Here is a 26034-nt window from a genome sequence, read left to right on the forward strand (position 1 = left end):
GACCCTGTCCCTGCAGGCTTTAACCCCACGTTTGGCCCAGCCTGGGTGAACCTGTATGGCTCCCCTCAGAATTCAGCTCTGCGGGACGTCCACAAGGACCTGAACGAGGGCAGGGGGGAGGGCATCTTCTATCGTGGACGTATCCTCATGGCCATCACAGTGGAGATTTTCAGCAGCCCGGGTGTGGCAGAGAGGAAGCTTGGAGACAAGAGGAAAGGTGCCCTCAGCAAACTGAAACTGAAGAAGAAAAGCAAAAAATCCAAGGCGAAAGCCAGAGAGCTGATCCAGCTGCAGGGAGAGGAGGAGGCTGGGGGCTCTCAGGAGGCTGAGCAGCCTGCAGAGGTCATTGTGGAGGTGGAGGAGCTTCATCCACTCCCTGACGTGAGTCCTTTTGCACTGATGTGACCTGACCCACACCGGCCTGGTGCCTGCACAGGCTCATGGGGAGGAGGCAGAGGGGTCATTAGCTGGCATAACAATGGCAGAGAAAACCCAGCTGGGCCAGCCAGGGCTCTCTGAGCTTCTGTGAGGGCCAAGGATTCATGTGCAGCCTGCAAACTGCCTCCCTCAGTGAGGCAGGAGCATCCCTGCATGCATCATCACTCTCACATGGGTGCTGTTCCCAAAGCATGGCCATCACTGAGCGTGTAGTTCTATCCAGGAGCCTTGGAACTGTTAGCTGGCTCTGGGTCACCACTTGGTCCAGCAAAGATGGGCTAGTGGCAGCTGTGTGGGTACAGTAGCCATCCTTTACCCTATACCTGGATACAAGCTGATGGTGGAGCATCAGCCAGAGCCATGGTTTCATACCAGACTCCTGAGCTTTCCAGGAAAGCTCGGCAGCCCAGCAGTGTCCTTCTGAAGTCCCTCAAGAGTAAAGCCTTCAAGAGGCCTGACAGGTACCAGCCATGGCCTGGTGCTCTGCAAGTCTCTGCTGAGTCAAGAGTTTTGGCATGCTAGGCTTGGGCTGAATTCTCTTTCTCTGCACAGAGTGCTTTGGGGAGGAAAGAAGAATTCTTCCTTTTTGCTGCCTTCTTTGAAACCACGATGATGGACTCTTCACTGAGCTCCAAACCTGTCAGCTTTGAGGTCTCTATAGGTGTGTATTCCCCAGGGTCCCAAATGGAGAAACCATGGGAATGGTGTGAACCTCCCTGAGCCAGCCCAGGGCAGCACTGCGGTCCTACAGTGCCAAGCATCACACAATATATGTCTCCAAATCAGGAGCTCAGGAAGGGTGGAGGATGAGGCCAAGCAGTGCTCACAGTACTGTAATTACTCTAAAAGTCTGTATGTTCTCCCATGGGATTGGAGTTTTGCCATATTTGTATGAAATTCCTGTCTGGGGAATATGCTTGAAGCACTTCAGGGAGTGGAGGTGAGAAGCAGTTGAAAGGTTTGGGAGCAGTCAAATGGGGTTAAGTATGTGGTGCTGAGGGGCTGTGGCAATGGATGATGGGGAAACAGTGGCAGGGGATGCAGGTCCAACCCTGGATCTGCGTTGCTGGAGGAGTGCTGAGAAGTCCTCTTGACCTCCTGCTGCTGACTCTAGTCCAGGGGTTTAGATGGAAGCTGGCCTTTGGTAGAAGCAGTGGAACTTGCAGGCACACACATGGACTTCCTTGTGGTTTCCCAGCTCCATCTCAGATCTTGTTGCCCAAGTGGTGCATTGATGGTTGGATGCTGCTGAAGTGCTGGTTCTGAAAGCAGTGCAGACTCCTGTCCTTCTCTTGGCAGCATGATTGTGCTGATTTTGCAAACTAGCTAACTCATTGTTTAACACTGATCCTGCTTTTCTGACTGCTGTTTAATGCTTATCTTCAAGGAAACTATGGCAAAGCTGAAGAGGCTGTGACCAAAGTACATAAAAAAGGAGAGAAAGGAGAAGGGAGAGAAGAAAACCAGACTTTGCTGGATGCTGGTTCAGATAGTGAGCTGGATGTGGAGATCCTGGCCCCAGATTCAGCCCCCCAGAACAAATCGATGACAAGGAGGCAGAGAGCAGAGCCCACAGAGTATGACAGGTGGGTCATACTTTTTTCATCCTTCTATACTTTCCACCCCGGTCCTGAACTTCCCATCTTAATTGCTCAGGATGCTATTAGTAAATCTGCTCAGAAATGTCAGTGCTGTGCAGGTGTTTCTCTGCTTTGCAACCCTGCAGCTCACCGTGGCCCAGCGGGCTGCTGTTGCCAGACCCTACAGTGTCTGTGTGATGTCTGCAGGTAGCCATGGACAGGGCTACAGGGAAATGTAACTCATCAGTGCCAGCAGTCCCTTGTCTGGTGGACAAGCAGTATCCCAAGGGCTTGATTCCAGTGCAGAGGAAGGAGAGGAGCGCTCTGGCTCACAGTGTTCTATGCTGGGCAGGCAAGGCAGACAGATGATGAGGTGCTCTGGGAATGCCACCTTCCTCACCCTACAGGCCTGGCAGTGTCGTGGTTGTGTTGAGCCCTGCGTTCGCTCTCACTCCATCCTGTAGTAGCAAGGAATCTCAGCACCATCCCACACTCTCATCAGCTTCACTCATCTGGGCACACTGCTGCTCTCTGCTAGAAACATCATACACTGCCTTGGGATGGCAAAGGACCAGTTCTGCAGCTTGTATCCATGTCCACGATGCAGGGACCAACGCAGCCGGTTCTTTGTGAGGAAAGCAGTCCTTACTGCTCCCTGTGCAAATGCTGCCTTGTGACAGCTGCACACAGCAGCCCTAATGTCCTGTGCTGCCCCTAGATCATGCAGCTGCCTGCCCATGGTGCATGAGAAACCCTGCGTGTATGTGTGGAGCTACTGGGAGGATCACACCTGGAGACTCTGCGTTTCCAACTGGATTGTCAAGCTGGCAGAGCGCCTGGTAACGTGCACAGAGCAGCTCTTGGGGCATGGGGCTTCCTGCCATCGTCCTTTTTCTCATAGTGCACAGTTACTCTGCATAACACTTAGCTGAAACATCCTCATCCTATGCATGTCTGCATCTGTCATGGGGCTCTATCCCATCTGTCCCTGGCAAAGTATCCTGCTATGGTCTATGACAAAAAGCTCCTCTGCTCTGGCGAGATGCTGCTGCCAAAGGACTTTCAGCCTCCAGTGGTCATAGTGGAGTGAAACCCCTTTCCAGGGCCTTGTCTTTCCTGCTTAGACTTAGAAAGCAGAGCTTGCACTGATGTGTTTTGGTGAGTGCTCAAGGACTGAGGCACGAGGTGTTGTTGCAACCAGTTATCAGGTTAGCCCTAAGGCCCAGAGTCCGTGCGGTGCTGCACTGACCTGCAGTGCTCTGTCTGCCCCAGCTCTGCAGAAGGTCACACCTGGGGCAAACACATCTGCGCCAGGCTTTGCCCTGAGCCCATGGCCAGCTGCAAGCTGCCTGAATGTCATGCTTTCCCCACAGGAGCAGGGACTGGATGATGTGGAGAAGCTCATGAGAAGGCCTAAGGCTAAAGCTGAAGAGAGGCTCCGAGAGGTGCTGGAGGAATTTGTAGCTGGATGCAGGTTTGCATGGCCCTGACTTCTAAGATTTCTTGGCTTTAGGTTAGGAGGTTATATCATGTTCTGCCTGGGCTGCACGCAGCCTCCTCTGTTGTTCTCTAGAGGAGAATAAGTGGAAGGAAACCAGGACAACGTGGGGACAGAATTCTGTAGCTCTGTTAGCTCAGAGGGGAGACCACAGTCCTGGGAAGCATAGGGTTAGCAGGCAGCCTTGATGTTCTGGTCTCCTGGGAGTTTCCTAGCTGTTAGGGCATTACTTTCTCTCTTCTCAGTCACTGTTTCAGGATACTGGTGTTTTAATTACCGTGACAGTCTGGTGGGGTCTGATACACACAGCAGTCCCTAACCTTGTAATGGAGACAGTAAAGAAGGGCCTGGAATGCTGAGCCATGTGTACCTTCTGATCAAAAGCCTTGCAGAACAAAGTCATTACAGAGATGGGGTTTCAGCTACATCCAGTTTAGTAGCGGGGAGGTGGAGCTCGTGGCTCTGCTGTGTCAGCAGTGCTGTCCTACGGCACGCACATTTCAGAGGCTGTGATGCTTTTCTCATTGCAGACAATACTCACTCAATGCAGAGAAAAAAACAATGGCACATCCAAACCATCTTGACAGATGTCGGACAAAGTACATGATGCGCAACATCGTAAGCTGTGGGGCTTGGGATTATTGGGGAGAACCAGTGTGACACCTGCTCTGCAGGATGCTTCTGGAGGACCAGCTGGAATTGATGCTAAGAGGGAAACTTGGAGCTAAGACCCACAGTATAGTCATACAGCTATAGAATGACTTAGATTGGAAGGAATCTTGAAGATAGTTCCTAGTTCCAACCACCTGCATCTCCCAACACTGCTTAGAGTTTTACATCTTCCAGCACAGGGAGCAGGGACTGCCCATGGCTGCCTCCTGTCTTAAGCAGATGTTGTGCTTGGGTGCCAGCTTTCCTCTCCTGGCAGAGCACAGCTGCAGTCCTGGTCCCCATCAAACCACAAAGCTTTGGTGACTGACCAAAATGCAATGACAACAGTAGGAAATAAAATTCAGGCATGTCTGGGTCCCTCTGCTTTTCTTCACATTGTCGTGGAGTGATAGCAAAAATCTTCTGGTAAGGATGGGGCTCTCTGAAGCAGATAACCAAGCCCAAGAGATGAGTTTTCTGGGTTTTCCTGGCCTGGTCAGTCAACACTAGGTTTGAACCCTGAATTCCTTCTGGATTCCATTATTAGTTCAGGTTCATCACCAAGTTTATCTTCAGATCTGGACCCTATCAATTAACAGACATGACAGCTTAGCCCTATCTTCCAGTTTCCTTCGGCTTCCACTTCGCAGACTTCTGTAGTCACCAGATGCTCTCAGACACCATCTGGAGCCTTAGGCCGTCATCTTCTGAAATGTTTCTTTCTTATATGTCCTTCTGTCCCCAATGATGCAAAAGCTCACGGATTTCTGCTGTCGGCAGAGCTGATGGGTTCCTGCAGTAACCTCAACACAGGTTCTCAAGGTTTGCTCTCAGCAGCTGGCAAGCGAGCTGACCGAGGCCAGGCACGGTGGGGCAGGAGGGCAGGGTCTCCACTTCCTGCAGAGCCCCCAGGAGTGCCGCCAGTGTGGCATGCATGGCTCACAGCCAGGCATGCGACAGCTCTGCTCTCTGTGCAGATCCTGTATGCGAAGCAGGGCCTCCGTGTGAGGAGGTGGCTGACTCGAGGCAATGTGAAGGAGAAGGTGAAGGAGACGAGGAGAATCCTGGCCAAACTCCGCTTCATGGCTCAAGAGGTACAGCTGCTCCGGGCACCCATTTCTGAGCACAAGAGGGCACGGGCAAGGAGGGGAAGCAGGGCTGCCTGCTGGGGCTTCCATCAGCCTGAAATGGGGATTTTTCCCAGATGTCTTTCCTTGCTGTGTAAAATCCCAGTTTCCAGCTGCTGGAAGTCACCGTATTTTATGTAATGGCTCTCACAAGGGATGAAGCTTCACAGTCTTGCAGGGTCAGTGGTGTCAAAGCAGGGGTCGAGGGGCCCAGCAGTGGCTTGAAGGCAGGGCTGGGTCATCCCCAGCCACCAGGACCTTCCTGCCCTCTCTGCCTGGCCCCAGGCTGTGCTGCAGTGTGGCTGTGGGAAGTATGTCTGGAAATCAGTCTTGCCTGCCTGCTCACCGGGACCTGACACCGTCCCCTCCTGCAAATTCAGACTTGCATTGCAGTGTGGACTCCTGTCTATAACAGAGACTTTCTGCACTCAGAGTCTCACTGGCTCTGTTTAAAGAGCTCTGGAAACTAAGTGAATTGTTGTAGTGTAAACCAGAGCACAATGTTTGCAGGAGAGAAGTGCCCAGAGGTTGATGCACTTTGGAGAAGTCTTTTGCCAAGTGAAGTTCAATCACTATCACATCCTTGGACACGTAGGACAGATAGACTTTAGAACGAATGAGACTTCACCTCTTGCAGTGATAGAAGAAGCTGTGCAAGTACAAACACACCAAGAGGGAAAAGAGAGCAGAAGCTAAGATTCAAAATAATTCCTTGTTTCCCTCTGTGAATGTGCTTCTTTGCAAGCCTGCTCTGCATCTGCAGCTTTGTGCTGGCACTGACATGGTTGTATTGTCTGCACATGGTTCTGTCCCGTGGATTAGCTCTCGGGCTTCTGGCAGGAGGTGCAGGGGAAGTATCACTTCTCCAGCCCCTCTTTCTCCAGCATGGGATGAGTGACTGCATCCCACTGATTTGTAGTGAAAACCAAATTCCTCGGGGAGACCCACAGAGCCATACTGCAGGGCTGAGTTTCAGAAGCATGTGCCCGACATTTGGCCCCATCACTTGCTTCTGGATCTCCAAAGAGCTGTGCAGCCTCCAGCCCCCCTTGTGCATCAGGAGATGGTCATTGCTCTTCCTCCCTCCAGCCCCAGTGCACGCTTCCTGATGTCCTCATCTGGATGCTCAGCAACAACCGGCGCGTGGCATACGCAAGAGTCCCTGCTCAAAACATCCTCTACTCAGTGGTGGAAGAGGAGAAAGGCAAGGACTGTGCAAAGATTCAGACTGTCTTTCTGAAGGTAGGGTTTATCCCAAAGCAGTATGTTTCTGCTTGCATCATGCTGCTTCTCCCTCCTTTTTTCTAGCCCTCCTTCCTGACATCCCAGTGTCTGTAAGGAAGCACAGCTCTTGCTCCACTATGTGACACTGTGTCCTGTGCTCAATGGCTGGTCACTGGCCAGCAGCAGTGGTCCTGGTCTGAAGGTGGTATGGCTGGGATGGGAAACTTGCTAACCTTCCTGCACCTTCAGGTGCCCGGCTTGCACACTGGTGAGATCTTTGCCAAACTGGAAATCTACATGTGGCTTGGGGTTACCAAATATGCAAAGAACTGCATGGTGGAGTTGCCTGAGGAGTTCAAGTATCTCTCTGAGAGCAGACAGGAGATCACCCAGTTCTCAGTTCACAGTCCTCCCAGCTGGCTCAGCAGGGATGGTGAGTTCCACAACTTAACCGTGAGTGGGCAAACGGAGAGGTGAGAAGTCCTGCCTCTGGGTCAGTGCGTGAGGAGTAGGACCTGGCCTGTCAACTCCATGTCATCTCTGAGGCCTGACTGGGAAAGACAAGTCCACTTTGTTCTGATGAGGACACGTTTGCACTCTCACAGGAGGAGCAGCTGGCAGGATGGGGTCTTCCTAGGTGCTGAGTGTGCTGCTGGCAATAAACATGAGCTCTGCCTCTTAGCTGAGTCCCATTGGCGCTCCCCAGTGGTGGATGCTCTCAGATTACTGCACATTTCACATCATGTTCTTCCCAGAGATGCCTGGGGAGCCTGCTGAGCTTCTCTTGCTTGTCCAAACCTTGAGAGACATGCTGGCCCTCTGAGAACTGCAGTGTGTGCCCCTAGAAGTGGTACCCTTGCAGGATGTACCCAGCCTTACCTGATCTTACCTTACCATGTTCCCCCTGATACATCTTTTGGATTCAGGAAGGGCTGGATCAGGGAACTGAGAACTCTTTTTCTTATCAGATTTCAGCTATTTCCAGCTCCGAGCTCACCTGTATCAGGCTCGAGGGATCCTCCCTGCAGATGACAACGGCCTTTCGGATCCATTTGTGAGAGTGGTGTTTTCAACTCATTGCCAGGCCACCAGGGTGAGATCCCTTAAACCCCTGCATCTGCCTTCTTGGATGTTTGGAGACAGACAAAATAGACATGTTGAAGGGCAGTGCTGTGGCAGTCCTCTGGGACATTTTGTAACTCCAGGCACAAGGTATTTCTGTGCTCTGGGTGGTGTGACTGCGTTCAAGGAGCACTTGACAAAACAGCCAAGCAGACTGGTGTCAAGGTGTCAAGGATTGATTACCACTTACTGTTTGATCCCAAGTGCTTCTACTGTCTCGTGCTTTTACCATCTCTTCTTCTGCCAGCTCCATGTGACTGTGGTGGAGAGATCAGCCCACACTTCCCCAGTCTCTTTACAAAGTGCATGTGCTTTGTTTCCATGGGCTGTGGTAAACTCAGACCTCTTGTCTCTGTCTGCAGACAGTGGAGGAGACATTGAGCCCAATGTGGAACGAGTTACTTCTGTTTGACCAGCTCATTATTGATGGGAAGAGAGAAGAGTTGAAAACAGAGACTCCCGTTGTTACAATCAGTCTCTTCAGTCAGAGTACATTTGTAAGTACAGCCACACTGCCCTCATGCTGTCACTTCAAAGACAGGGAATGCAGAACAGCAGTGTGTGAGTGCTGCAAGCAGGCATTTAGGAGCCACATCTCTGTTTTCTGTCACCCTGCCTGATCCTGATGTGCCAGTGGCAGCGGGTCCTGAGGGCTATGGCTGAGGCTGAGACTTTCTGCAGCCTTTTGAAACGAGCTGGGGTAAAGCTGCTGGCTGCAGGATGCAGACAGCTCAGAGATGCTACAAGTGAGGAAACACATGCTGCATCCTGGATTTCCTCTCTTTGGAGAAGAACTGCTTCTCGCAGCTGCCTGCCCCACTTTCTCAGCAGGCTCACATTGTAGAGGGCTTGTAGTCATGGGGAAATGATGTGACTTTGAGGTTTGTTCCTTTCCCTCTATCCATCTCCTGTTCATCCTCAGTCCTCCCCTCTTCCTCTTCACTAGTTCTTTGTAGGCATGCTCCTTTCCTAGGACCTCTTTATTATCATAATGAATGGAAATTACATTGCTTGCACTGGACTCTCCCAGGTAGCTCAGCAGCTTTTCTGTGCCTGGTTTGGGGCTCCCCAGTACACAGAAAGACACTGACATACTGGAGTCAGTCCAGAGGAGTGGCTCCAAGCTGGTTGAAGGTGGAACATAGGATAGAGCAAAGAGAGGCTGAAAGTCTGGAATAAAGGATGCAAAGAAGCATCTTATTGCTGTCTGCAGCTGGATAATGGGAGTGGATAGAAAGGATGGAGCCGGACTTCTTTCAGAGGCACACAGGGACAGGATGACAGAAAATGGACTCAGATTGGTACATGAAAAAACACCAACTTTTATGTAATTTCACCTTGAAGGTGAGCCCTGGGTTCAGACAACTTGTGGAATGTTCAGCACTGGGGACATTCCAACCCTGGCTGAAGGACTCTGAGCAATCTCATCTTTGGTGCATGGTCCCAGACCATTTGTCCAGTCCTGTGTGGAAGTAGACCCTAAGTTAATAGGAGCTGCTTCGGGTGCCTCTCATCTGCTCCTGCCTCTGGACGGAACAGAGGATGGAGAAGTGGTCTTATGCATTCCTGTATGGCCGGATGGTGAGATAAAACAGGGATACTTTAATCCTCTTGCTCCTTTCCTACAGGGCTCTCCTGAGTTCCTCGGCCAGGCCTTTGCTGTCCCGCAGGTGAAGCTGGTTGATGAGCCATACTGCAAACCTGCCCTGCAGTTCTTTGATTTTTACAAAGGCTCCAAACCAGCTGGGGAGCTCATTGCCACTTTCGAGCTGATTGAGTTGGATTACAGCGGTTATTTGGAGGTAATGGGCTTGGGAGAAACCACGTCTGCCTTTCAGCTGAAGAGAGGCTGCAGGGACAGACTGTGGGCACAGACCAAGAGGAGAGGGAGAGGGGATACGCTGTGGAGGAGAAATGGTTTCCAGTGCTCAATGTAACCCGTCTCTGCTCAGCCATCAGTGCCCGAGGATGTGGAGCCCAAGGAGCCCAGCTACCTGGGAGACCCCCGAGCCGGACGGTTCGTCATCCCGGAGGGCATCCGCCCCGTGCTGAAGGAATTTCGCATAGAGGTGTGCTGCCTTCTGCTGGGCTGGCTCCCATAGCGGGAGGCACAGCCTGCCCGTGGACAGGGCAGGAGCTGGGTTTGATACCCAGCAGGTGCCAGAAATGGAGGTGCCTGACATTCAGGAGAAACTGTCTCAGTGGCTTAACAATCAAAACTGTCATGTTTGTGCCCACAGCATGGGAGTGGATCCTGGTGGCTGGGTGGGAAGAGTGGTCTCATAGCTTTCTTGGGGTCTGTGATGAGTGGGGTGGCACTTCTGGGCAGGGCTGTATGGCCGTACCACACCTAGCACGTCTAGAACAGCCCAGCAGCTTCATGTGCTTTAGATCCTGTTCTGGGGCCTGAGGGACCTGAAGCGGGTCAACTTGTTCGAGGTGGATCAGCCACAGGTGATCATTGAATGTGCTGGCAAGAAGGTGGAGTCAGAGGTGATTGTGGCCTACAGTGAGAACCCCAACTTCACCGAGCTGGTCAAATACATGGACGTGGTGAGTGCTGCCGTGCTGGAGCAAACCATGGCTGTCCTACAGTCACATACAGCCTGCTTGCTGAGGTTGAGTGAATGGGAGGGGAGCTGCCCCCAGGGTTTTGCTCTCCTGGGGACCCAGATTTTGGCTGCCTATCAAAACCTTTGCGTATATGCCCGCTGAGATCAGTCTTGGGCATCATCTTTCGCCATGAGGCTCTGGTTTTTGGGCAGAGTTGTAAGGTCTCATCAGATCTCACATGCAGCAGGGCTGCACAGCAGTCTCACAGAGCTGGGATTTTGTTCAGCCTGGAGGATGGGATCTTACTAACACTTACAAATATCAGAAGGGTGTATGTCAAAAGATTGTGACCAGAATCTTCTCAGTGGTGTCCAGAATAGGACAAGGGGCACAAAGTGGAATACAAGAAGTTCTGTATAAACATGCCGAAGAACTTTTTTACTGTGAGGGTGCCCAAGCCCCAGCACAGGCCGCACAGAGAGGTGATGGAGTCTCCCTCTCTGGTGATATCCAAAGCTACTTGTACACTTTCCTACACGACCTCCAGAGGTCCCTTCCAGTGCCTTCAGTTCTGTGATTCTGTGCATTGCCCACACTCCCACAACCCCTCTGTGTGGTTCTTTTGCAGGAGCTCCCAGAGCAGGTCTACCTGCACCCTCCCCTCAGCATCTTTGTGGTGGAAAAGCGGGCGTTTGGGCGCACCGTGCTGGTGGGGACCCACGTTGTGTCCGATGTGATGAAATTCTCTCCCAGAGAGCTGGAAGAAGAGGAAACAGAAGATGTGCCCAAAGGTGAGCTGCTTGATGAGGTTCCTGTGGAGGTAGCAAGAGGTTCTGCCTGTGGCAAACATCCCCATCACTTCTGCCCTGTAGCCAGGCAGCAAAGTCCTCATCCAAGAGCTGTAAGTTGTCCCACAAAAGCATTGCGCAGGGCAGGTACAGGTTGGAGACAGCTTGTGATTCCCCTTAGGCTGTGTTTGGGAAGTGGCTGCTGCCAAGCAATGGTGTAGGGTCTGACCTTCTTGGGACGGCAGTTTGCAGACTGTTCTCTCCGAGGGTAGTTTGTCATTTGCCTCCTCACCACATCAACAGGCCTCTTCACCTGTGGATGTACAACCTCCTTAGGGTCTCTTTCCCAGCCACTCTCTGTTTTACAGTTGTGAAAACCAGAAGAGGCAGAATGGCTCATGAAGGTATCTTAGTCCAGCAGGCCATTTATCTGGGGCTGAATAGGCAGTAACTTCACATCTATAGGAATTTTGTGTCTGGAGTCAGAGATGTTTAGTTTGTGGAGGGCCACTGTTTTCATTTATTGCAATCCTCTGCATAGCTGAGCTGGAGAGCTGTCCCCAGGGAGACCTCCATCAAGTTTTAAGAATTGTGAACTGATAAACTGGGACCACATATTAACAGGTTTCCACTTTTCTTGCATTGTTGGGTCAAGAATTACTCATTGGGTAATGAATTCACCAAATAGCTCTCTGACAGCAGCACCCAAAGCTCCTGATCTGGGAGTGTGTAAATAAAGGAGATATGACGATGAAGAAGCAAAAATTGATGAGTGGAGGATCAAAATAGCAACGGTTCTTGCTAGTCAGTAACAAGCATGTAGATGACAGTGGCTGGTCTCAGTACTTGGATTTCCAGTACAGTTTTGTAAGTATCTGCTATCAAAAGCTTAAAAAGAAATCACACTGCAATGGGGTAAGAGGTGGTTTTCTTGTGGAGTAACAACTGGCCAAAACTAGGAGTCAGTGGGCAGAAAGGAACACATGAGAACATGATGCTCTTTCTCTTCATCTTAGCCCGGAAATTCTCAGCCCGGCATCTTCCACCTCAGACTGTGGTAACCACTGGCCCAGCCTCAGGTCAGCCGGGTCCCAGTGCTCACACCTTGAGTCTGGTGAAGGTGAGTGATGTGTTGGACCCAGTGTGTTTTGAAATTTGGGAATCCGGCTTTCTCTCTGGACTCAAATGCTCCTCTTCTCCTATCCATCTCCTCATTTCATGCCTGCTTCTGCTGTTCCTTGGCACTGCTGTGTGTCTGGGCACTGGCACGGAGAGGAGAGTTCTGCTGCCTTATGCAGTGAATTCTGCTGCCTTTGTAGCGAAGCATGAACACAGAACCTTGTAGCTCCTGTGCTCTGCCTGAAAGCTGAGCCTTTGCTGGGGCTATCAGGGCTCTAGCGCAGGGTGTGCAGGTATCCTGGATGTTCTTTCCCTCCATCTGAATCTTGTCTCTGTGATCTTAAGGCTCCTTTGAAAAAGATTCCTATCAATAAGTTTGCAAAGAAGGAGGATGAATATGAAGAGGAAAAACCAGATCCAGAAGAACTAGACTGGTGGTCCAAGTACTATGAGTCTCTGAAGGAGCTCTATAACCAGGTAATCTCTTGTGATAGCTTTTAGCTGAGGGGAGAATGGCCATAGTGGCTTGAGGAAGAGGTTTTCAGCAACAGTGCGATAGGAGATATTGCAGCATGCAGGAAGATGTAAGCTTTTGTGTGCCAAGAACACTTACAGTAGTCAGGTATCAGGCATCCTTCAGGTGGGCTGAGGTCAGCAGGTAATGGATGTTGAAGCATCCCTGAGGCTAGGTGACAAAGTGGTCTTGACAGCATGACTGGGTTCTTGTTAAGACAGTCCTGAAAATAGGGCTTTGCTGATTTGAGATGCAGCGTGGGGACTTTCATGCTGTAAGCTGTCTGTCCTGACCATCTTCCTCATGTGGGCTATGGATGCAAGTCTGCTTCAGATTTCCTTGCTTGCCCTGCCTCCCCAAGATCCCAATCAAAAACAGCAACAACAGCAACAATAACAAAACAGCAGGAAGACCTGGAGAGAGGAAAATCTGTTTCTTCCAGATATACCACTGAGGCACTCATTCGGTACCCTCGTGCAATAATGTTAATGCTAAAATATCTCAGGCTTCATATTGTTGATTCTGCTGGCAGGAAAGTTTTGGAAGTGTTGTGTGCTCAGATGGAGAAGCTTTTGCTGTCAGGGATGTGGGGTGACTCTCTTTGTGTGTTTCAGACATGCAGTGATGAGGAAGATGCTGAGAATGATGACCTGAATGATGCAGGTGAGTTTTCTGGGCAGTGGAGGGCCTAGCTCTTCCCACAGAGGTCAATGGGATTGTGGAAATGGAGTCTGAATATTCAGCAGCTGGGCATCACTTTGTGCACATGGATATTCACCGTCCAAGAGTCGTACAAGGACTCAGACCCAAAAAGCAGAGGATCTGAGAATAGTGTTACAGTTGTAACCTCAGCTTTGCTGAAGTGTAAGCAGTGACTGGCCCCAGCAATGACCTGAGTTGATGGGACAGTAAATATAGAAATTATATAAATCCTATTTAAGAAGAGGAATAGAGGGTAGGTGTATGCCTACACCTGTCAGGGGATTTGGGATTAGGTAATGAGGCAGAGAAGCACACTCTCTTGTTGGGTTTCTGTTCCCCTAGCCTGATGTCCCAGAGATGGGACCAGCTGTGCTCATCCTCCAGGCATGACTGCCTGTGCACAAAGTAGTGGTGATGGATATCCACCCAAAAGTAGTCCATCCAAACAAGCATCTGTCAGAAGAAGATTCGCTCTCATTCTTGTCTGCCTTGACAGTACCTGTGGAAGACTCCAGTCAGCTTCCTCTGCTTAATCCTTCCTTCCTAAAGAGCATCCATTGTGGCAGGCAGGCCTCTGCTGAATTTTGTTCCCCCACTCACACCAACTTGTCTTGCTGGAGGGCTGTGATGCTGTGGGGACACCTGTTGCAGAGTAATAACTCCAGTAACCATGACACAGGTCAAAGGCCTGGATAAAAAGCAAAACAAAGCTGGGGGAAAATTCATGGATGGACATTTGCAATGATAGGAGAGATCAGAGCATTTCTCAATCTTCTATTGCCATTTCAGATGGAGGAAATTTAAATGCAGCTTACATTGATATGGAAGCAGAAGATGAAACAGTAATTGAAGCTGAACCTGCTCAGCCCAGGAGGAAGCTCATTGCCACCCTTCAGGTGAGTCTTGGGGTTATGGATATGGCCTCTTTCAGCTCTGGCTCTTTGGGCACATCCTCTTCACTTCCACTACCGTGGAAGCTTAGACTGGGCTGGAGAATCTGACTCAACAGTGTTTTCTGATCCTGTCCTTGCTGGGCTCTGAAACAGCTAGTGAGATCTCAGAGCCCAGCTGAGATGCATGTGCTCATCTGATGAGCTTGAGAAGACCGAGGAAATTCATGATGTCTGGCACTGGGTAAGGGAGGATATGATAAAATGGTGAAGGCAGGGGGAGAATGGCCTTCCCTTTCCTAAAAGGGACTCTCCTCTCCTTTAAGATGTTAGAAAAAGGCCTAGAATGAGTTTCTACCTCTTTCAGATCTACAGCTCTGAGCTGGAAAATGAGTTTGATAATTTTGAAGACTGGCTATGTATTTTCCCCCTTTGTCGTGGCAAAGCAAATGATGATGAAGATGGACATGAGGATGAGAATTTTGTGGGGAAGTACAAGGTGCTGTATCATTTGAATAAAGTTTGTGAAAGACTATTCTTAAAGTGATCTGGACCTCAGAGCATGCAGACACCAGCAAAGCCTTGGAGAGGATGTATGTGTGCAGAGCTGTGTGAGGTCATGGTGAGGCATGGCCGGGTATACTGTGAACCTTTGTTATTTGATAAGTGAACTTATTTTAGAATTTTTTAGCTCTTGCAAGGAGAGAACGTGAAGTATAAAGGGGCTCTTATTCTGAGTGAGGTCTCCGGTAATGTTCAGTATTGTAAGTATTAGCGAGTGTCTCCAGTTTTCAAATTTGTAATCTTGTCTAAAGGATGCATCGGCATCCCGTGCAGGAGGACTCTGAAGTATCAACTACAAAGGCTGGTTTAAGAAGGTCCATAGAAAATCTTTGGTGCCTTCCTGCCTTTGGCAGTCGAATTATGCGTATGGAGATGTTCAAATCTTCTGGCATTGGCAGTGGTTTGGCAGCCTGACCTGCAGAGTGACTGCCTGCACTGTGTAGACATGGCAGTGCTTGTGGAAAGGGCTGTCTCCATGAGCATGGGGCATCTGTGCCTCTGATATCCCAGCTGGCAAGGGGGAACGGTCTTGGTGGCTCCAACCCCACCTGAGATCTTTTCTTTCATATCCAGTCATTACCTGCGGTGTCTTTTCTGTAGGGTTCCTTCTATGTCTACCCCAGTGTGGAAGCTGCCATGGAACCCAAGGTTTCGCAGGGTGTTCCAAGGAACAGACCCATCAAGGTTCTCGTGAGAGTTTATATTGTGAAGGTAGGTCTCTGGTGGCAGTGATAGTAATGCCTGGGGGTCTGTCCCAGCCTAAGGACCTCCTGCTATTTTCCACTCAGTGAATGTGAACAGTGACACTTGGGAAAGGCTTGACACTGGCTTGCCAGCCTCGTGGGAGTCAGCTGCAGCGAGGCTGTCATTTACATCTTCTCCATGAAGAGCCTTCCAGGCTTTCTTGCTTCAGGAGGTGCTAAAAGTTCAGTTGGGCATTTCTCAGCTCCTCTTATTTGCCCTAAGGCAGTGAAGCAAGTAGGTGGGCTGGCAGATGGAGTCATCTCTGGCTCGTTGAATAGGGATGCATGGGAATAAAAACATTTCACTGCTGGGGCAGTTGCTGAAAGCACCTGACTGATGACCTTGGGATATCACAGGTCCATGCAGTGTCCTCTCTTCACGTTGCTCTCTGCAGCTGATGTGTGGCTGTAACTCCTGTGCATTCCAGGCTACGAACCTGTCTCCAGCAGACCCCAACGGCAAGGCAGACCCCTACGTGGTGGTGACAGTGGGACAGGAGCAGAAGGACACAAAGGAGCGATACATCCCAAAGCAGCTCAATCCTGTGTTTGGAGAGTATGCAGAAAGTTTTCCTCTGCAAGGTTTAATAATAGTGCAGACATGGGGCTCGTGCCGTGACCCAGCGTGTGCAGTCTTCTCTTCCTCTCTTCTGGAGAATTTTGTGCTATAAGACAATGATCTCAGACTTGTCTCTTGCCTCCATCTGTCACAGGGGTGTTTGGCTTCAGGAAGGAAGCATTCAAAGGGCTTGATTTATTAGATAAAATAGCAAAACAACAGAGCTTTGGAGACATTTGTTCTTATCTCCAGGAGCTCTATCCACACTCATGGATAAATAACTATTTTTGTTTGAACAAGGACACTGAAAACTGCACACAGTGAACTTATGGAGAGCCAAATTCTATCAGAGGACTTTGGGCTGGCAAACACAATTCTTAAGAATGGAATGATTGAAGCAGAGCATGTGTTTCACTTCTTGCTAATTACACTTCCCCATCTGCTTCCATCCAGAGTTGTAGAGCTGACAGCCTCCTTTCCCATGGAATCAGAGCTCACTGTGGCAGTGTTTGATCATGATTTGGTTGGATCTGACGATCTGATTGGAGAGACTAAGATTGATTTGGAGAACCGATTCTACAGCAAGCACAGGGCCAACTGTGGAGTGGCTTCACAGTATGACACGTAGGTACTGTCTGACACGTTACAGCCGTGAGACTTTCCTCCTCTCCTGCCATTCACAGCACCTCCAGTTTTGCAGGACGGCACTGGCATGTGCAGTATCCTCTGAGCAGGTGTCGTGCAGTTGCATTACGAGTTACATAAGTCCATTTCCTTCATTTTTTTGCTTCCTACCAACTTCCAGTGATAGTTTGAACTCCTACTGCAGGATCCATTTTGCATGTAGTAGCAAAACATTACTTAATGCAGTCACATTGGGTTTGTGTGAGAAAGCTGCTCACTAAATATTGTAGTTTTGACCTCTTTCAGAAGGTAGGGCAGTTTCTCTAGCACTAGCTAATTCCGTGAGCAGCTAGATTCTTGATGCTTGTTTTCCTTTGCCCTCCTCCACAATGGATTCTCTGGTCTGTGGTGACATTTCCTATAAGCATATTTTCTCCCCTACTATTTGGTAACTAGCTGAGGAGTTATGTCCCCAGAACTGCTAACTGCCCTCTCCCAGTTCAGGGCTGCATTGAAGCCACTAGTTTTGTGGCTTGAATAGGCTTGAGGGGCAACCCTGGCTTGTTGCAGGTGAGAGGAGCTCATTAAGCTTTCCTTTCATTAAGTTTTTGTGTCTGTGGTTTTCCCAGTGAAATCTAGGCAGGGACATTTTGGCACAGCCTGTGCTGGAAGGAAACATGGAGTCTGTAAAAAAAAACCTGCAATGTCTAAACTGAGCATGTTCTTCCTTCCGTGCAGAAATGGCTACAACATGTGGCGAGATGCTTTCAAGCCCACACAGATCTTGGATAGCTTATGCAAGAAAATGTCACTCCCTGCAGCAGAGTACAGACGGGAGGAAGTCAAAGTGGGCAACAAAGTCTTCAAGGTCCCTCCAGAGGCTTTTCCTGAAGGTACAGAGAGCTTGGGGTGCCATGACTGCTCCTGTGCTCAGCAGTGAGCGCGGTGATGGTGCGGGCTGGGAAGCCAGCAGCCTCTCTTCCCTGAAGTGCTGCTGGGGTCGTCTGCCTACACCCTGTTTGTGGGTCACTGTGTGGGTCCTCAGCACCCAGCAGCCTGGCTTTGGTGGCTGATGTTTTTGGGCTGGGGGAGATGTGGTCCAGGTCATTAGCAACCATAGCAGCTTCCCAGGCAGAAGGTAGAATTTTGCAAGGTGACCCTCTCACAGCAGTGTCCTGCATGGATGCTTAGTGCTTGTTCAGCCAGAGCAGCTGTAGCTTACTGCAGTGGCTGATGCTGTCATGGAGCTTTATCTCCATCTGCTTGTGACCACCATCACCCAGAGACTGGAATCCTATTGTTGTTTTCAGGGGGCCTTTTTTACTCTTCTTTCCTGCATTTAGCTGCTTCAGGGATGCTTTGAGTAACTCCCCATTTCTCCTCGCTATCATTAATTTCTTCCTTACAGGCAGCTTTCATATCTCTTTTGCTATTTTTCTTTCCTTATTACTGAAATCACAAGCCCTGGTGCCATTGCCAGTGGAGGAAAACCTTCCCAACCATAGGTCTTCAGTGGCCAGCACTTGTGCAGTAAGTCCACCTGGAGACAGGAATGGAGCAGACCTGGCCTGCTTGTGGATGGCTGGATCTTACGAGGCAAAGCCACGTTTCCTGCAGAAATGATGCTCTCTGTGCCCATGCTGCCCGGGGTGGTGGCACCTACATGTCTGGCCATGTTACTTTGTATGTTAGTTTCAGTGTTGCTCAGCACTGGCCTGGCCTATAAGGGTTGGTTCTGTCACGAAGGGGAAATAAATCCCACTCAGAAGAGAGCAAGGAGCCTCCAGAAGCCCTTTTCCCTTCTGTTCAGGTCATTGAGCGGCTGGGAAGGGAGGAGCAGTGCAGTGCTGGTGTCCCTCAGAGTCAGCACCGCCATGCTAGCTGAGGACCCTCTGGGTCAGAAGGATGTGATGTGGACATGCTCTTCTTGGAAGAATGACTCCACGCTCCTTTCCTCTATCTTTTCCTCTCCCAAGTGCCTTTCACCTCTGTTGCAAATACCTGAATCAGCCTTCCTTCCAGATGCAGTTTGAACAAGTATTTCAGATTCTGGCTCCGGAGGTTTTGTTCACTTATACAGACCCTTGTCCTCCTTGCTATGTTTTCCCTTGGCTCTATTTGCAGATCTCGCTTTCCCCATTGGCCGTCTGTAGTTGTGATTGTTTTTCTGCTGCTCTTACCTCTTCCTGAAACCATAGAGCATGCATCAGCCTCACCATCACTTTGCAGTTTAATTCTGAGCTGGTATTGCCTCTATTTTGAGTCATTTTGGCCAGTTCCCATTCTGTCTGTGTGCTTTGTTCACTGGAATATTTGTATTGGGCTGGTACCTGAATTACATCTTTTGCTTTGTCTGAAGCTAAGCCAAAAAGTGTTCATGTTTTCAGGGCTCCCACTTCTTCCACCAGCATTTAAAAATGCCATCATTTGATTTTTGCTCCAATTAAAAAACAAAACAAAACAAAACAAAAAAAACCCAACAGCTGAGGACAGCATTTGCTCTGGTACAAATGTGGCTGCAACTCCGATTGGAGCCCTGTGGACACCTGCCATGTCCAGGACTGCTTTGGGTGGTTTTCATCTCAGGGTGATCTCCAAAGAGCAGATGCTCTCTGTAAACCCAGCTGTGGGTGGATTAGTGCATCTTTACACACTGGTTCCTGTTTTTCTCACCATTAGCAGCCTTTACTTTGGTCTTGAACTGTTATTTGCCTTCATTCTATGCCAAGTGGGTCAATTAGCAGCATAGATTGTTAATTAATGGAGGGCATGGCCATGCATCAGTACCAAGTAACATATGGTTATTTCCTTGAGCACTCCCAGGGCAGTATTTCCTATTTGTTGGTCTGATGGCATCACCACAGACACGAGACCTTAAACTGCCCCAGAGGGTCATATCCCTAGGCCACTGTAAATGCTTTTTTGCCCATTTCCTCTTATTTCTTTTGGCTTGCTCATCTTCTGCTTACCATTTTCCTCCTCACTGTGGCATACTGAGCCCTTTTCCCTTGGCTGTGCCCTGCTGCAGAGGCCTCTGTGAGGGCCCAGAGAGGAGCAGCTGATGAGAACTGGTCAGTGGATGACGAGCACAAGGCTTTGTACGTCCTGCAGCACTGGGAAGAGATGCCAGGACACGGGTACAAGCTGGTACCAGAGCATGTGGAGATCCGATCCCTTTACAACCCTGAGAGCCCTGGGCTTGTACAGGTGAGATGTTTCCTTATCCAAAGCAGATGCTGCTCCTGGCAGTGACCTTTAGGGTGGCTGGTAACCAACACTGGCTGATCCCTTGTTGTCCCTCTGTCTCCACATCATGGCATGCATCCCAAGCTCTACCCCTTCCTGGATGAGCAGCTGTTTCTGTCCGCAGTCAGCAGAAGCTTGATAGCATTGGGGCAGCAGTGCCAAGAGCAAATTCTTTCTTCTGCTGGTGCTGATGCACTGAGCCTATCTGATGGCTCATCCACTACAGAGCACTCAGAGCTGGAGGGCCAAGCTACTCTGCTCAGTGTACTGCAGCCAGGCTGGGCACGGAATCTCCAGGCTGCAAAAGGCTGCGTGTGAAATAGATTCAGCTCATCTGGAATTATTTTTCCTGGCAGCAGGGTGGGGAGAAAAAGAAGTAATTTTGATAGTCTTTTTTTTTTTTTTCTATCCAACCCTGTCTGAAATCCACACAAAGCTCTGAAGCACTGGGAATAGTGATGGAGGGTGACAAATGGTGACTTTCTGGTACAGTTTTCCGTGCAGGGCCAATCCCTTGCTCCTTGAAGAGCTGGAGGGTGGTCAGTCTTTCGAAACCTCTCTGCTGTCATCTCTCATCAGGGCTCCCTGCACATGTGGATCGACATGTTTCCCAACGATGTTCCCGCACCACCACCAGTCGATATCAAACCCCGACTGCCCATCAGGTAGCACCCCTGGGAGCAGGGATGGTGTCTTGGGAGCACTGGCTTCAGGCACGAGGGTTTCAGTGGCACCAGTGTTGGTGAAAGGCAAGGTTAAGCTCCTTGAATGGAGAAGGTAGAAATCTAGGTCTGAGCTATGCACCCAGCTCTTTTGTGGCTGGTGAATGGGTATCCACTGGGTGCCCGGAGAAGGGAAACTGAAGGAGCTGATCTGCTGCTGTCAGAGAGTATTGAGATGAAGGGCCCAGATTCTTCTCAGAGGTGCAACTTGCAGCAAGGAAAACTCCAGCTGGATGTCGTTCATAATGAGAGTGAAGATATCCTGGGATGGGGACTCAGGGAACTGGAGAGGTGTGAGGATATTCGCTTGGAGGTGCTCAAAATTCACGTGGTCCAGGCCCCGATCAATCTGCTCTGCTGCAAAATTAGAGGAGGTTAATGTGGAGACTGTGGAGGTCTCTTCCTGCCTAAGCCTTTCTGAGCTTCTGTGTCTAAGTGGTGCTGGGTATGTTTGCACTACACCAGGGATTGTCTTTGCACAAGCTGCTTGTTTTCGCTGTGAGTTTTTGTCTGGCAGCGCTGTAACCCACCAGCGAGGGCTCCATGCAAGATAATGTGACTGCTGGGCTGGACTGGGTCAGAGGGGCCTGGCAGGGTGCCACAGGGCTGGGGGGGTTCATGTCCTACTGCTCCTCTGGTGTAGACTTGTTTTGCCCTCCAAGATGCCAAGCATGAGAGCAGAGGTCTTACCCACCCCTGTGTCCTTCCCACAGCTACGAGCTGCGCGTGATTATCTGGAACACAGACGATGTGATCCTTGATGATGTCAACCCAGTAACTGGAGAGCCTTCTAGTGACATCTACGTGAAGAGGTCTGATGGGAGCCAGCAGGGGGCCAAGTCCTGGCTGTCTGGCTCCCAGCCCTGCACCGTGCCTTCCACTGCCTCCTCTGAACCTCTGCTCCTTCCTGCCCCCACCCTGACTGCTGTACCCCACAGATAGCAGTCACTTGATCCAATTTCACTCTTTGACCCTTTCCTGCTATCCTACAGGGTTCAGATCTTCCATCTTTCTGCTTTGTCTTACGGGCAGGGTGAGAAGGGCTATGAGATAACTGAGCTTCTCCTGCAGCTGGATAAAGGGACTCGACCACGACAAGCAGGAGACAGATGTTCACTTCAACTCCCTGACTGGGGAGGGCAATTTCAACTGGAGGTTCATCTTCCGCTTCAACTATCTCCCGACTGAGAAGGAGATCACCTACAAGAAGAAGGACTCTGTCTTCTCTGTGGAGGAATCAGAATTTCGGGAACCAGCTGTTCTAGTCCTCCAAGTCTGGGATTATGATAGGATTTCAGCTAATGACTTTCTAGGTACGGCACGGTCTGCTGGGAGTGGGGTGGCTGACCCTCACCTTGCTGAAGCATTCCAGCATTTCCCTTGGGGTCCTGCTCTCCAAAAAAGAACACCGGTAGCACCAGATCAAGCCCTTCAGCTCAGCAGTCACCTGGGCTGGCTTTTGACAAGTGTGAGTGATAGTCAGAGCCCTGTGGTTCATGCCTGCCCTGCAGAGACACACTGAGCTGGTGTGCCCAGCAAATGTTTTGTACCCCCGTGAGACGTTTGCAGCGGTGATTGCTTCAGTAGTGCTATTTGGGCACTGATGAAAATGTTAGACAGCAATCTCAGTGCTTCCCAGCAAGTACAGTCTCAGGAACTTTCAGGTAGGAAGGGGTCCCTTCAGTTTTTTCTGCAACCTCCTATTCCAAACAGGTCTAGTGGCAATCCAGGTTGCTCGGGATTGGGAATTTAGGGTATCTCCAAGGATGGAGATTCCAGCATCCCTCTGGGCCCCTTTCCTAGGCTGCACCACTCTTATCATCCTCAAATTGTTCTGCTTGTGTCTAGTTAGTGTTTGTACTGCTGCAGCTTGTGTCCATTGCCTGACATGCTTTACTGAGTTGACAACTTTGGCATGTTGGAAATCCAAAACTGGACATGGTAGACATGGCAGACACACTTTCACCACAGCTGAGCAGAGGGGAATTTTCACAGAATTAGAGAATCACAGGGGTTGAAAGGGACCTCAAGGGATCATTGAGTCCAACCCCCCTACTAAAGCAGGTACCTTACAATAGGTCACACAGGTAGGTGTCCAGACAGATCTTGAATATCTCCCTGGAAGGAGACTTCACAGCCTCTCTGGGCAACCTGTTCCAGTGCTCCATCACCCTTACCATAAAGAAGTTCTTCTGCATGTTAGTTTGGAACTTTGTGAGTTCGAGTTTTAGGCCATTACTCCTTGTCCTCTTGCTGTACACCACTGAGAAGAGCCTGGCCTCATCCATTTGCCTCCCACTTCTGTTTAGATATTCAAAAACATTGATCAGATCCCCCCTCGGTGTTCTTTGCCCCAGGCTGAACAGACCCAGGTTACTCAGCCTTTTCTCATTCAGGAGATGCTCCAGGCCCTTTATCATACTTGTGGTCCTCCACCAGACTCCTCCTAGAAGATCCCTGTCTTGTTTTTACTGGGGAGCCCAGAACTGGACACAGTAATCTAAATGTGGCTTCACCAGGGCAGAGCAGAGGGGGAAGATCACCTCCCTCAGCCTTCTGGCCACACTCTTTTTAGTACACCATTTAATATACCAGTGGCCTTCTTGGCCACAAGGGCACACTGCTGGCTCATGGCCAACCTATTGGTTACCAGGACCCCCAGGTCCTTCTCTGCAGAGCTCCTCTCCAGCAGGTCGTGCCCCAACCTATACTTATGCATGCAGTCCCCAGGTGCAAAGCTCCATGCTAGCACTTGTTAAACCTCATCAGGTTCCTCCCTGCCCAGTTCTGCAGTCTGTTTGGTCTTGTTGAATGACACAGCACAGCCTTGGTTGACGGCCATGCTTTGGCCAGTACAGCCCAGTGTGTGATAAGACTGGTCTGCTGCAAGGGCCCAGTGCCTAAGTGGGATGGGAGCCCCTTCCAAGGAGGATAGGGATGGAAGGTGAAGCAGGGGAGTGAGCTGAGGCTGTTTCAGATGTAAGTCAAGGATTAAACTCTCAATAAGTTTTGCAGATTTTATAATTCCTTATTCATGTTTTCAGGAACAAGGAGAGGAAAAAGAGCTTGTGCACGTGAGGAGAGCAGGGGGGACGTGGCACTGTTTTCACAATAGCACACATGCAAGCCAGATTGGCCACATCAGACAGTAAGGAGGCAGGAACTGCATCTTCTGCCTCTCTAACTCTTGGGCTGGTCTTTTCTTGGGCTGAGTTTCAGGTTCCCCACCTGTAAATGCACATTACTCTGTTAGATCATTGCGGCAGCTGGAATGGGCTGGTGCTGGTGGGAGCATGGCTGAGACACCAGCTGGAGCGTGGGGCTCACCCTGGAGTTTTATCACGGGCTATCCTTGTGCTTGCAGGCTCCATTGAGCTGAAGCTGCACGACATGGTGCGGGCAGCCAAGAGCTCAGAGCATTGCACCATCAAGATGGCAAAGGAGAACGCTGCGCCTCGCTTCTCCATCTTCCGCAACAAGCGCATGAGGGGCTGGTGGCCCTTCATCAAACTCAAAGATCAAGAAGATGAGGAGAGAGAGGAGAGGGAGGCCAAGCACAAGAAGAAGAAAAAGAAGAAGTGGAGCAGCTCAGTGAAACCAGAAGACGTTGAGTTCACAGACCCCAGTGGGAACAAGTACTTCCTGACGGTAAGGCAGGGCGCTGGTGGGAGGGAGTGGAGAGTTGGTGATGTGCCTTTGCTGGGACGAGGCAACCTGTCCTGCATACACATAACCTGCAGAGGCAGCAGTGACCCATCTGCACACAACTTTGTGCAGGGTCCAAGTGAAACTGGGAGAAAAATACCCAGTCCTGGCAAGTACGTGGCTAGCGCCTGCTCTGTGAAGCAGCGCGCTCAGCTGTGACTCTGTTATGTTCCCCCTCCAGGGTAAAGTAGAGGCAGAGTTCCAGCTGCTGACCGTGGAGGAGGCTGAGAAGAATCCTGTTGGTTTGGGCCGAAAAGAGCCCGAACCCCTGGAAAAGCCCAAGTGAGTATCTGTATTCATCACCTTACAGCAAATGTCTGGTAGCTCTCTTTTTGGTGGCTGTTTACGTGGGAAGAGGGAGAATCCACTTCTCAGGGAGGTCAGAGCAATTGAGGAGCAAGGTGGGGGTGTCTGCAGGACTGCTGCTGCCGGAGCAGGACAGGGCAGTTTCGTTTCATCTCTTCATGTTCCAGCCGGCCAAAAACTTCTTTCAACTGGTTTGTGAATCCCATGAAGACCTTTGTGTTCTTCATCTGGAAGCGGTACAAGAAGTACATCATTGTGCTGTTTGTGGTTGCTCTTCTGACGGTCTTCCTGGTTCTGCTGATCTACACTATGCCTGGATACATTAGTGAGAAGATCATCAATGGATAAGTGCTCTGCAGAGCAGGACTACACAAAAACAGGGGTGATTATTGCAGTAAATGAGGTCACACCAGGAAGTTTAAGGAAACCCTACAAATGCATGGGCAATCTGGAGAGTGAGAGGCCAGGCCCTCTTTGGAGAGTCATGTCTCTTGCTAAGTACCCATGGGATGCTAAAGAATCAAGTATTCAACCTACTAAATTGGAGCAGGCTGCCCAGGAAAGTGTGGAGTCACTGTGCGCTCATGTTTTCAAGAAGAGTTTAGATGTGGCTCTGAGGAATGTGGTTTAGTGGGCATGGTGGGGATTGGCTGGGGTTGGACTAGATGATCTTTGTGGTCTTTTCTAGCCTTAATGATTCTATGATTCTAAATAAAGCAAACTCCTTCAAAGACAGTTACAGCTGCGGGAAAAAGTAGTTCTTTGTTAACTGGGTGGGATGGAGGGGAAGGATCACAACTGCAGACATGGCAGCAGGAGCCAGCTCTTGCCTTTGAGAGGTTGTTCTGGAAGGGATGGGAACCTATAGAGCTGTCTGTGTCCTATCTGGACAGTAGCTGGCACTTCCCAGGTCTTCTCCTGCCTGAAGAATTCAGAGCACACTGTGTGGGAGAGGGCAGGTCTGGTGCTGGGACCCAGTGGGGGTGGGACCAGGATGTGTATGGGCTTCCCAGGGTGCTGCTGCAGCTGGAGGGTGGAGGAGAGGAGAATGGTGATAGAGCCAAGGTAACTGTGTGCTTCCTGATGCTCCAAGAGCATGGGAGCAGTAGGGCAGCTCTGGATGTGGTAGCACTCAATGCAGTCTTCGTAAGCTACTAACAGCATTTCTTGCATGTGCAGGGCTGGATATCAGGCTTGCTTAACTTCATTTTGGATCTTCATTTCTACCAGAATAGAATCACAGAATCACAGAGCAGTTTGAGTTGGAAGGAACCTTGAAGACCCTCTGGTTCCAGCTCAATTCCTATAAAATCTCCCTGGCTGCTCTCTCTGACATCCCTGGGGATTCCTCGCTGCTCC

General features: G+C 50.2%; 1 protein-coding gene across 1 annotated transcript in view; it reads left to right on the top strand.

Annotated features, from left to right (window-relative positions):
* The window catches only part of LOC306952470 (fer-1-like protein 4), a gene marked incomplete at both ends in the record, with an annotated part of 34060 nt that extends 9037 nt beyond the window's left edge, over window positions 1-25023 (top strand). Inside the window, 31 exons of the mRNA XM_079543181.1 lie at window positions 17-381; window positions 991-1099; window positions 1826-2024; window positions 2737-2857; window positions 3392-3492; window positions 4047-4134; window positions 5145-5261; window positions 6384-6536; window positions 6768-6951; window positions 7487-7611; window positions 8003-8137; window positions 9269-9442; window positions 9593-9709; window positions 10032-10193; window positions 10822-10984; window positions 11998-12101; window positions 12446-12577; window positions 13229-13277; window positions 14106-14212; window positions 14574-14705; window positions 15371-15481; window positions 15942-16069; window positions 16526-16696; window positions 17435-17589; window positions 19725-19903; window positions 20522-20607; window positions 21378-21476; window positions 21736-21977; window positions 24029-24312; window positions 24551-24651; window positions 24843-25023. Coding sequence (XP_079399307.1) covers window positions 17-381; window positions 991-1099; window positions 1826-2024; window positions 2737-2857; window positions 3392-3492; window positions 4047-4134; window positions 5145-5261; window positions 6384-6536; window positions 6768-6951; window positions 7487-7611; window positions 8003-8137; window positions 9269-9442; window positions 9593-9709; window positions 10032-10193; window positions 10822-10984; window positions 11998-12101; window positions 12446-12577; window positions 13229-13277; window positions 14106-14212; window positions 14574-14705; window positions 15371-15481; window positions 15942-16069; window positions 16526-16696; window positions 17435-17589; window positions 19725-19903; window positions 20522-20607; window positions 21378-21476; window positions 21736-21977; window positions 24029-24312; window positions 24551-24651; window positions 24843-25023 — 4574 coding nt within the window. The remainder of the gene's footprint in view (window positions 1-16; window positions 382-990; window positions 1100-1825; window positions 2025-2736; window positions 2858-3391; window positions 3493-4046; window positions 4135-5144; window positions 5262-6383; window positions 6537-6767; window positions 6952-7486; window positions 7612-8002; window positions 8138-9268; window positions 9443-9592; window positions 9710-10031; window positions 10194-10821; window positions 10985-11997; window positions 12102-12445; window positions 12578-13228; window positions 13278-14105; window positions 14213-14573; window positions 14706-15370; window positions 15482-15941; window positions 16070-16525; window positions 16697-17434; window positions 17590-19724; window positions 19904-20521; window positions 20608-21377; window positions 21477-21735; window positions 21978-24028; window positions 24313-24550; window positions 24652-24842) is intronic.
* Window positions 25024-26034: the final 1011 nt, after the last annotated feature.

The sequence above is a fragment of the Tetrao urogallus genome (genome assembly GCF_951394365.1).
Source record: "Tetrao urogallus genome assembly, chromosome: 16".
Classification (NCBI taxonomy): domain Eukaryota; kingdom Metazoa; phylum Chordata; class Aves; order Galliformes; family Phasianidae; genus Tetrao; species Tetrao urogallus.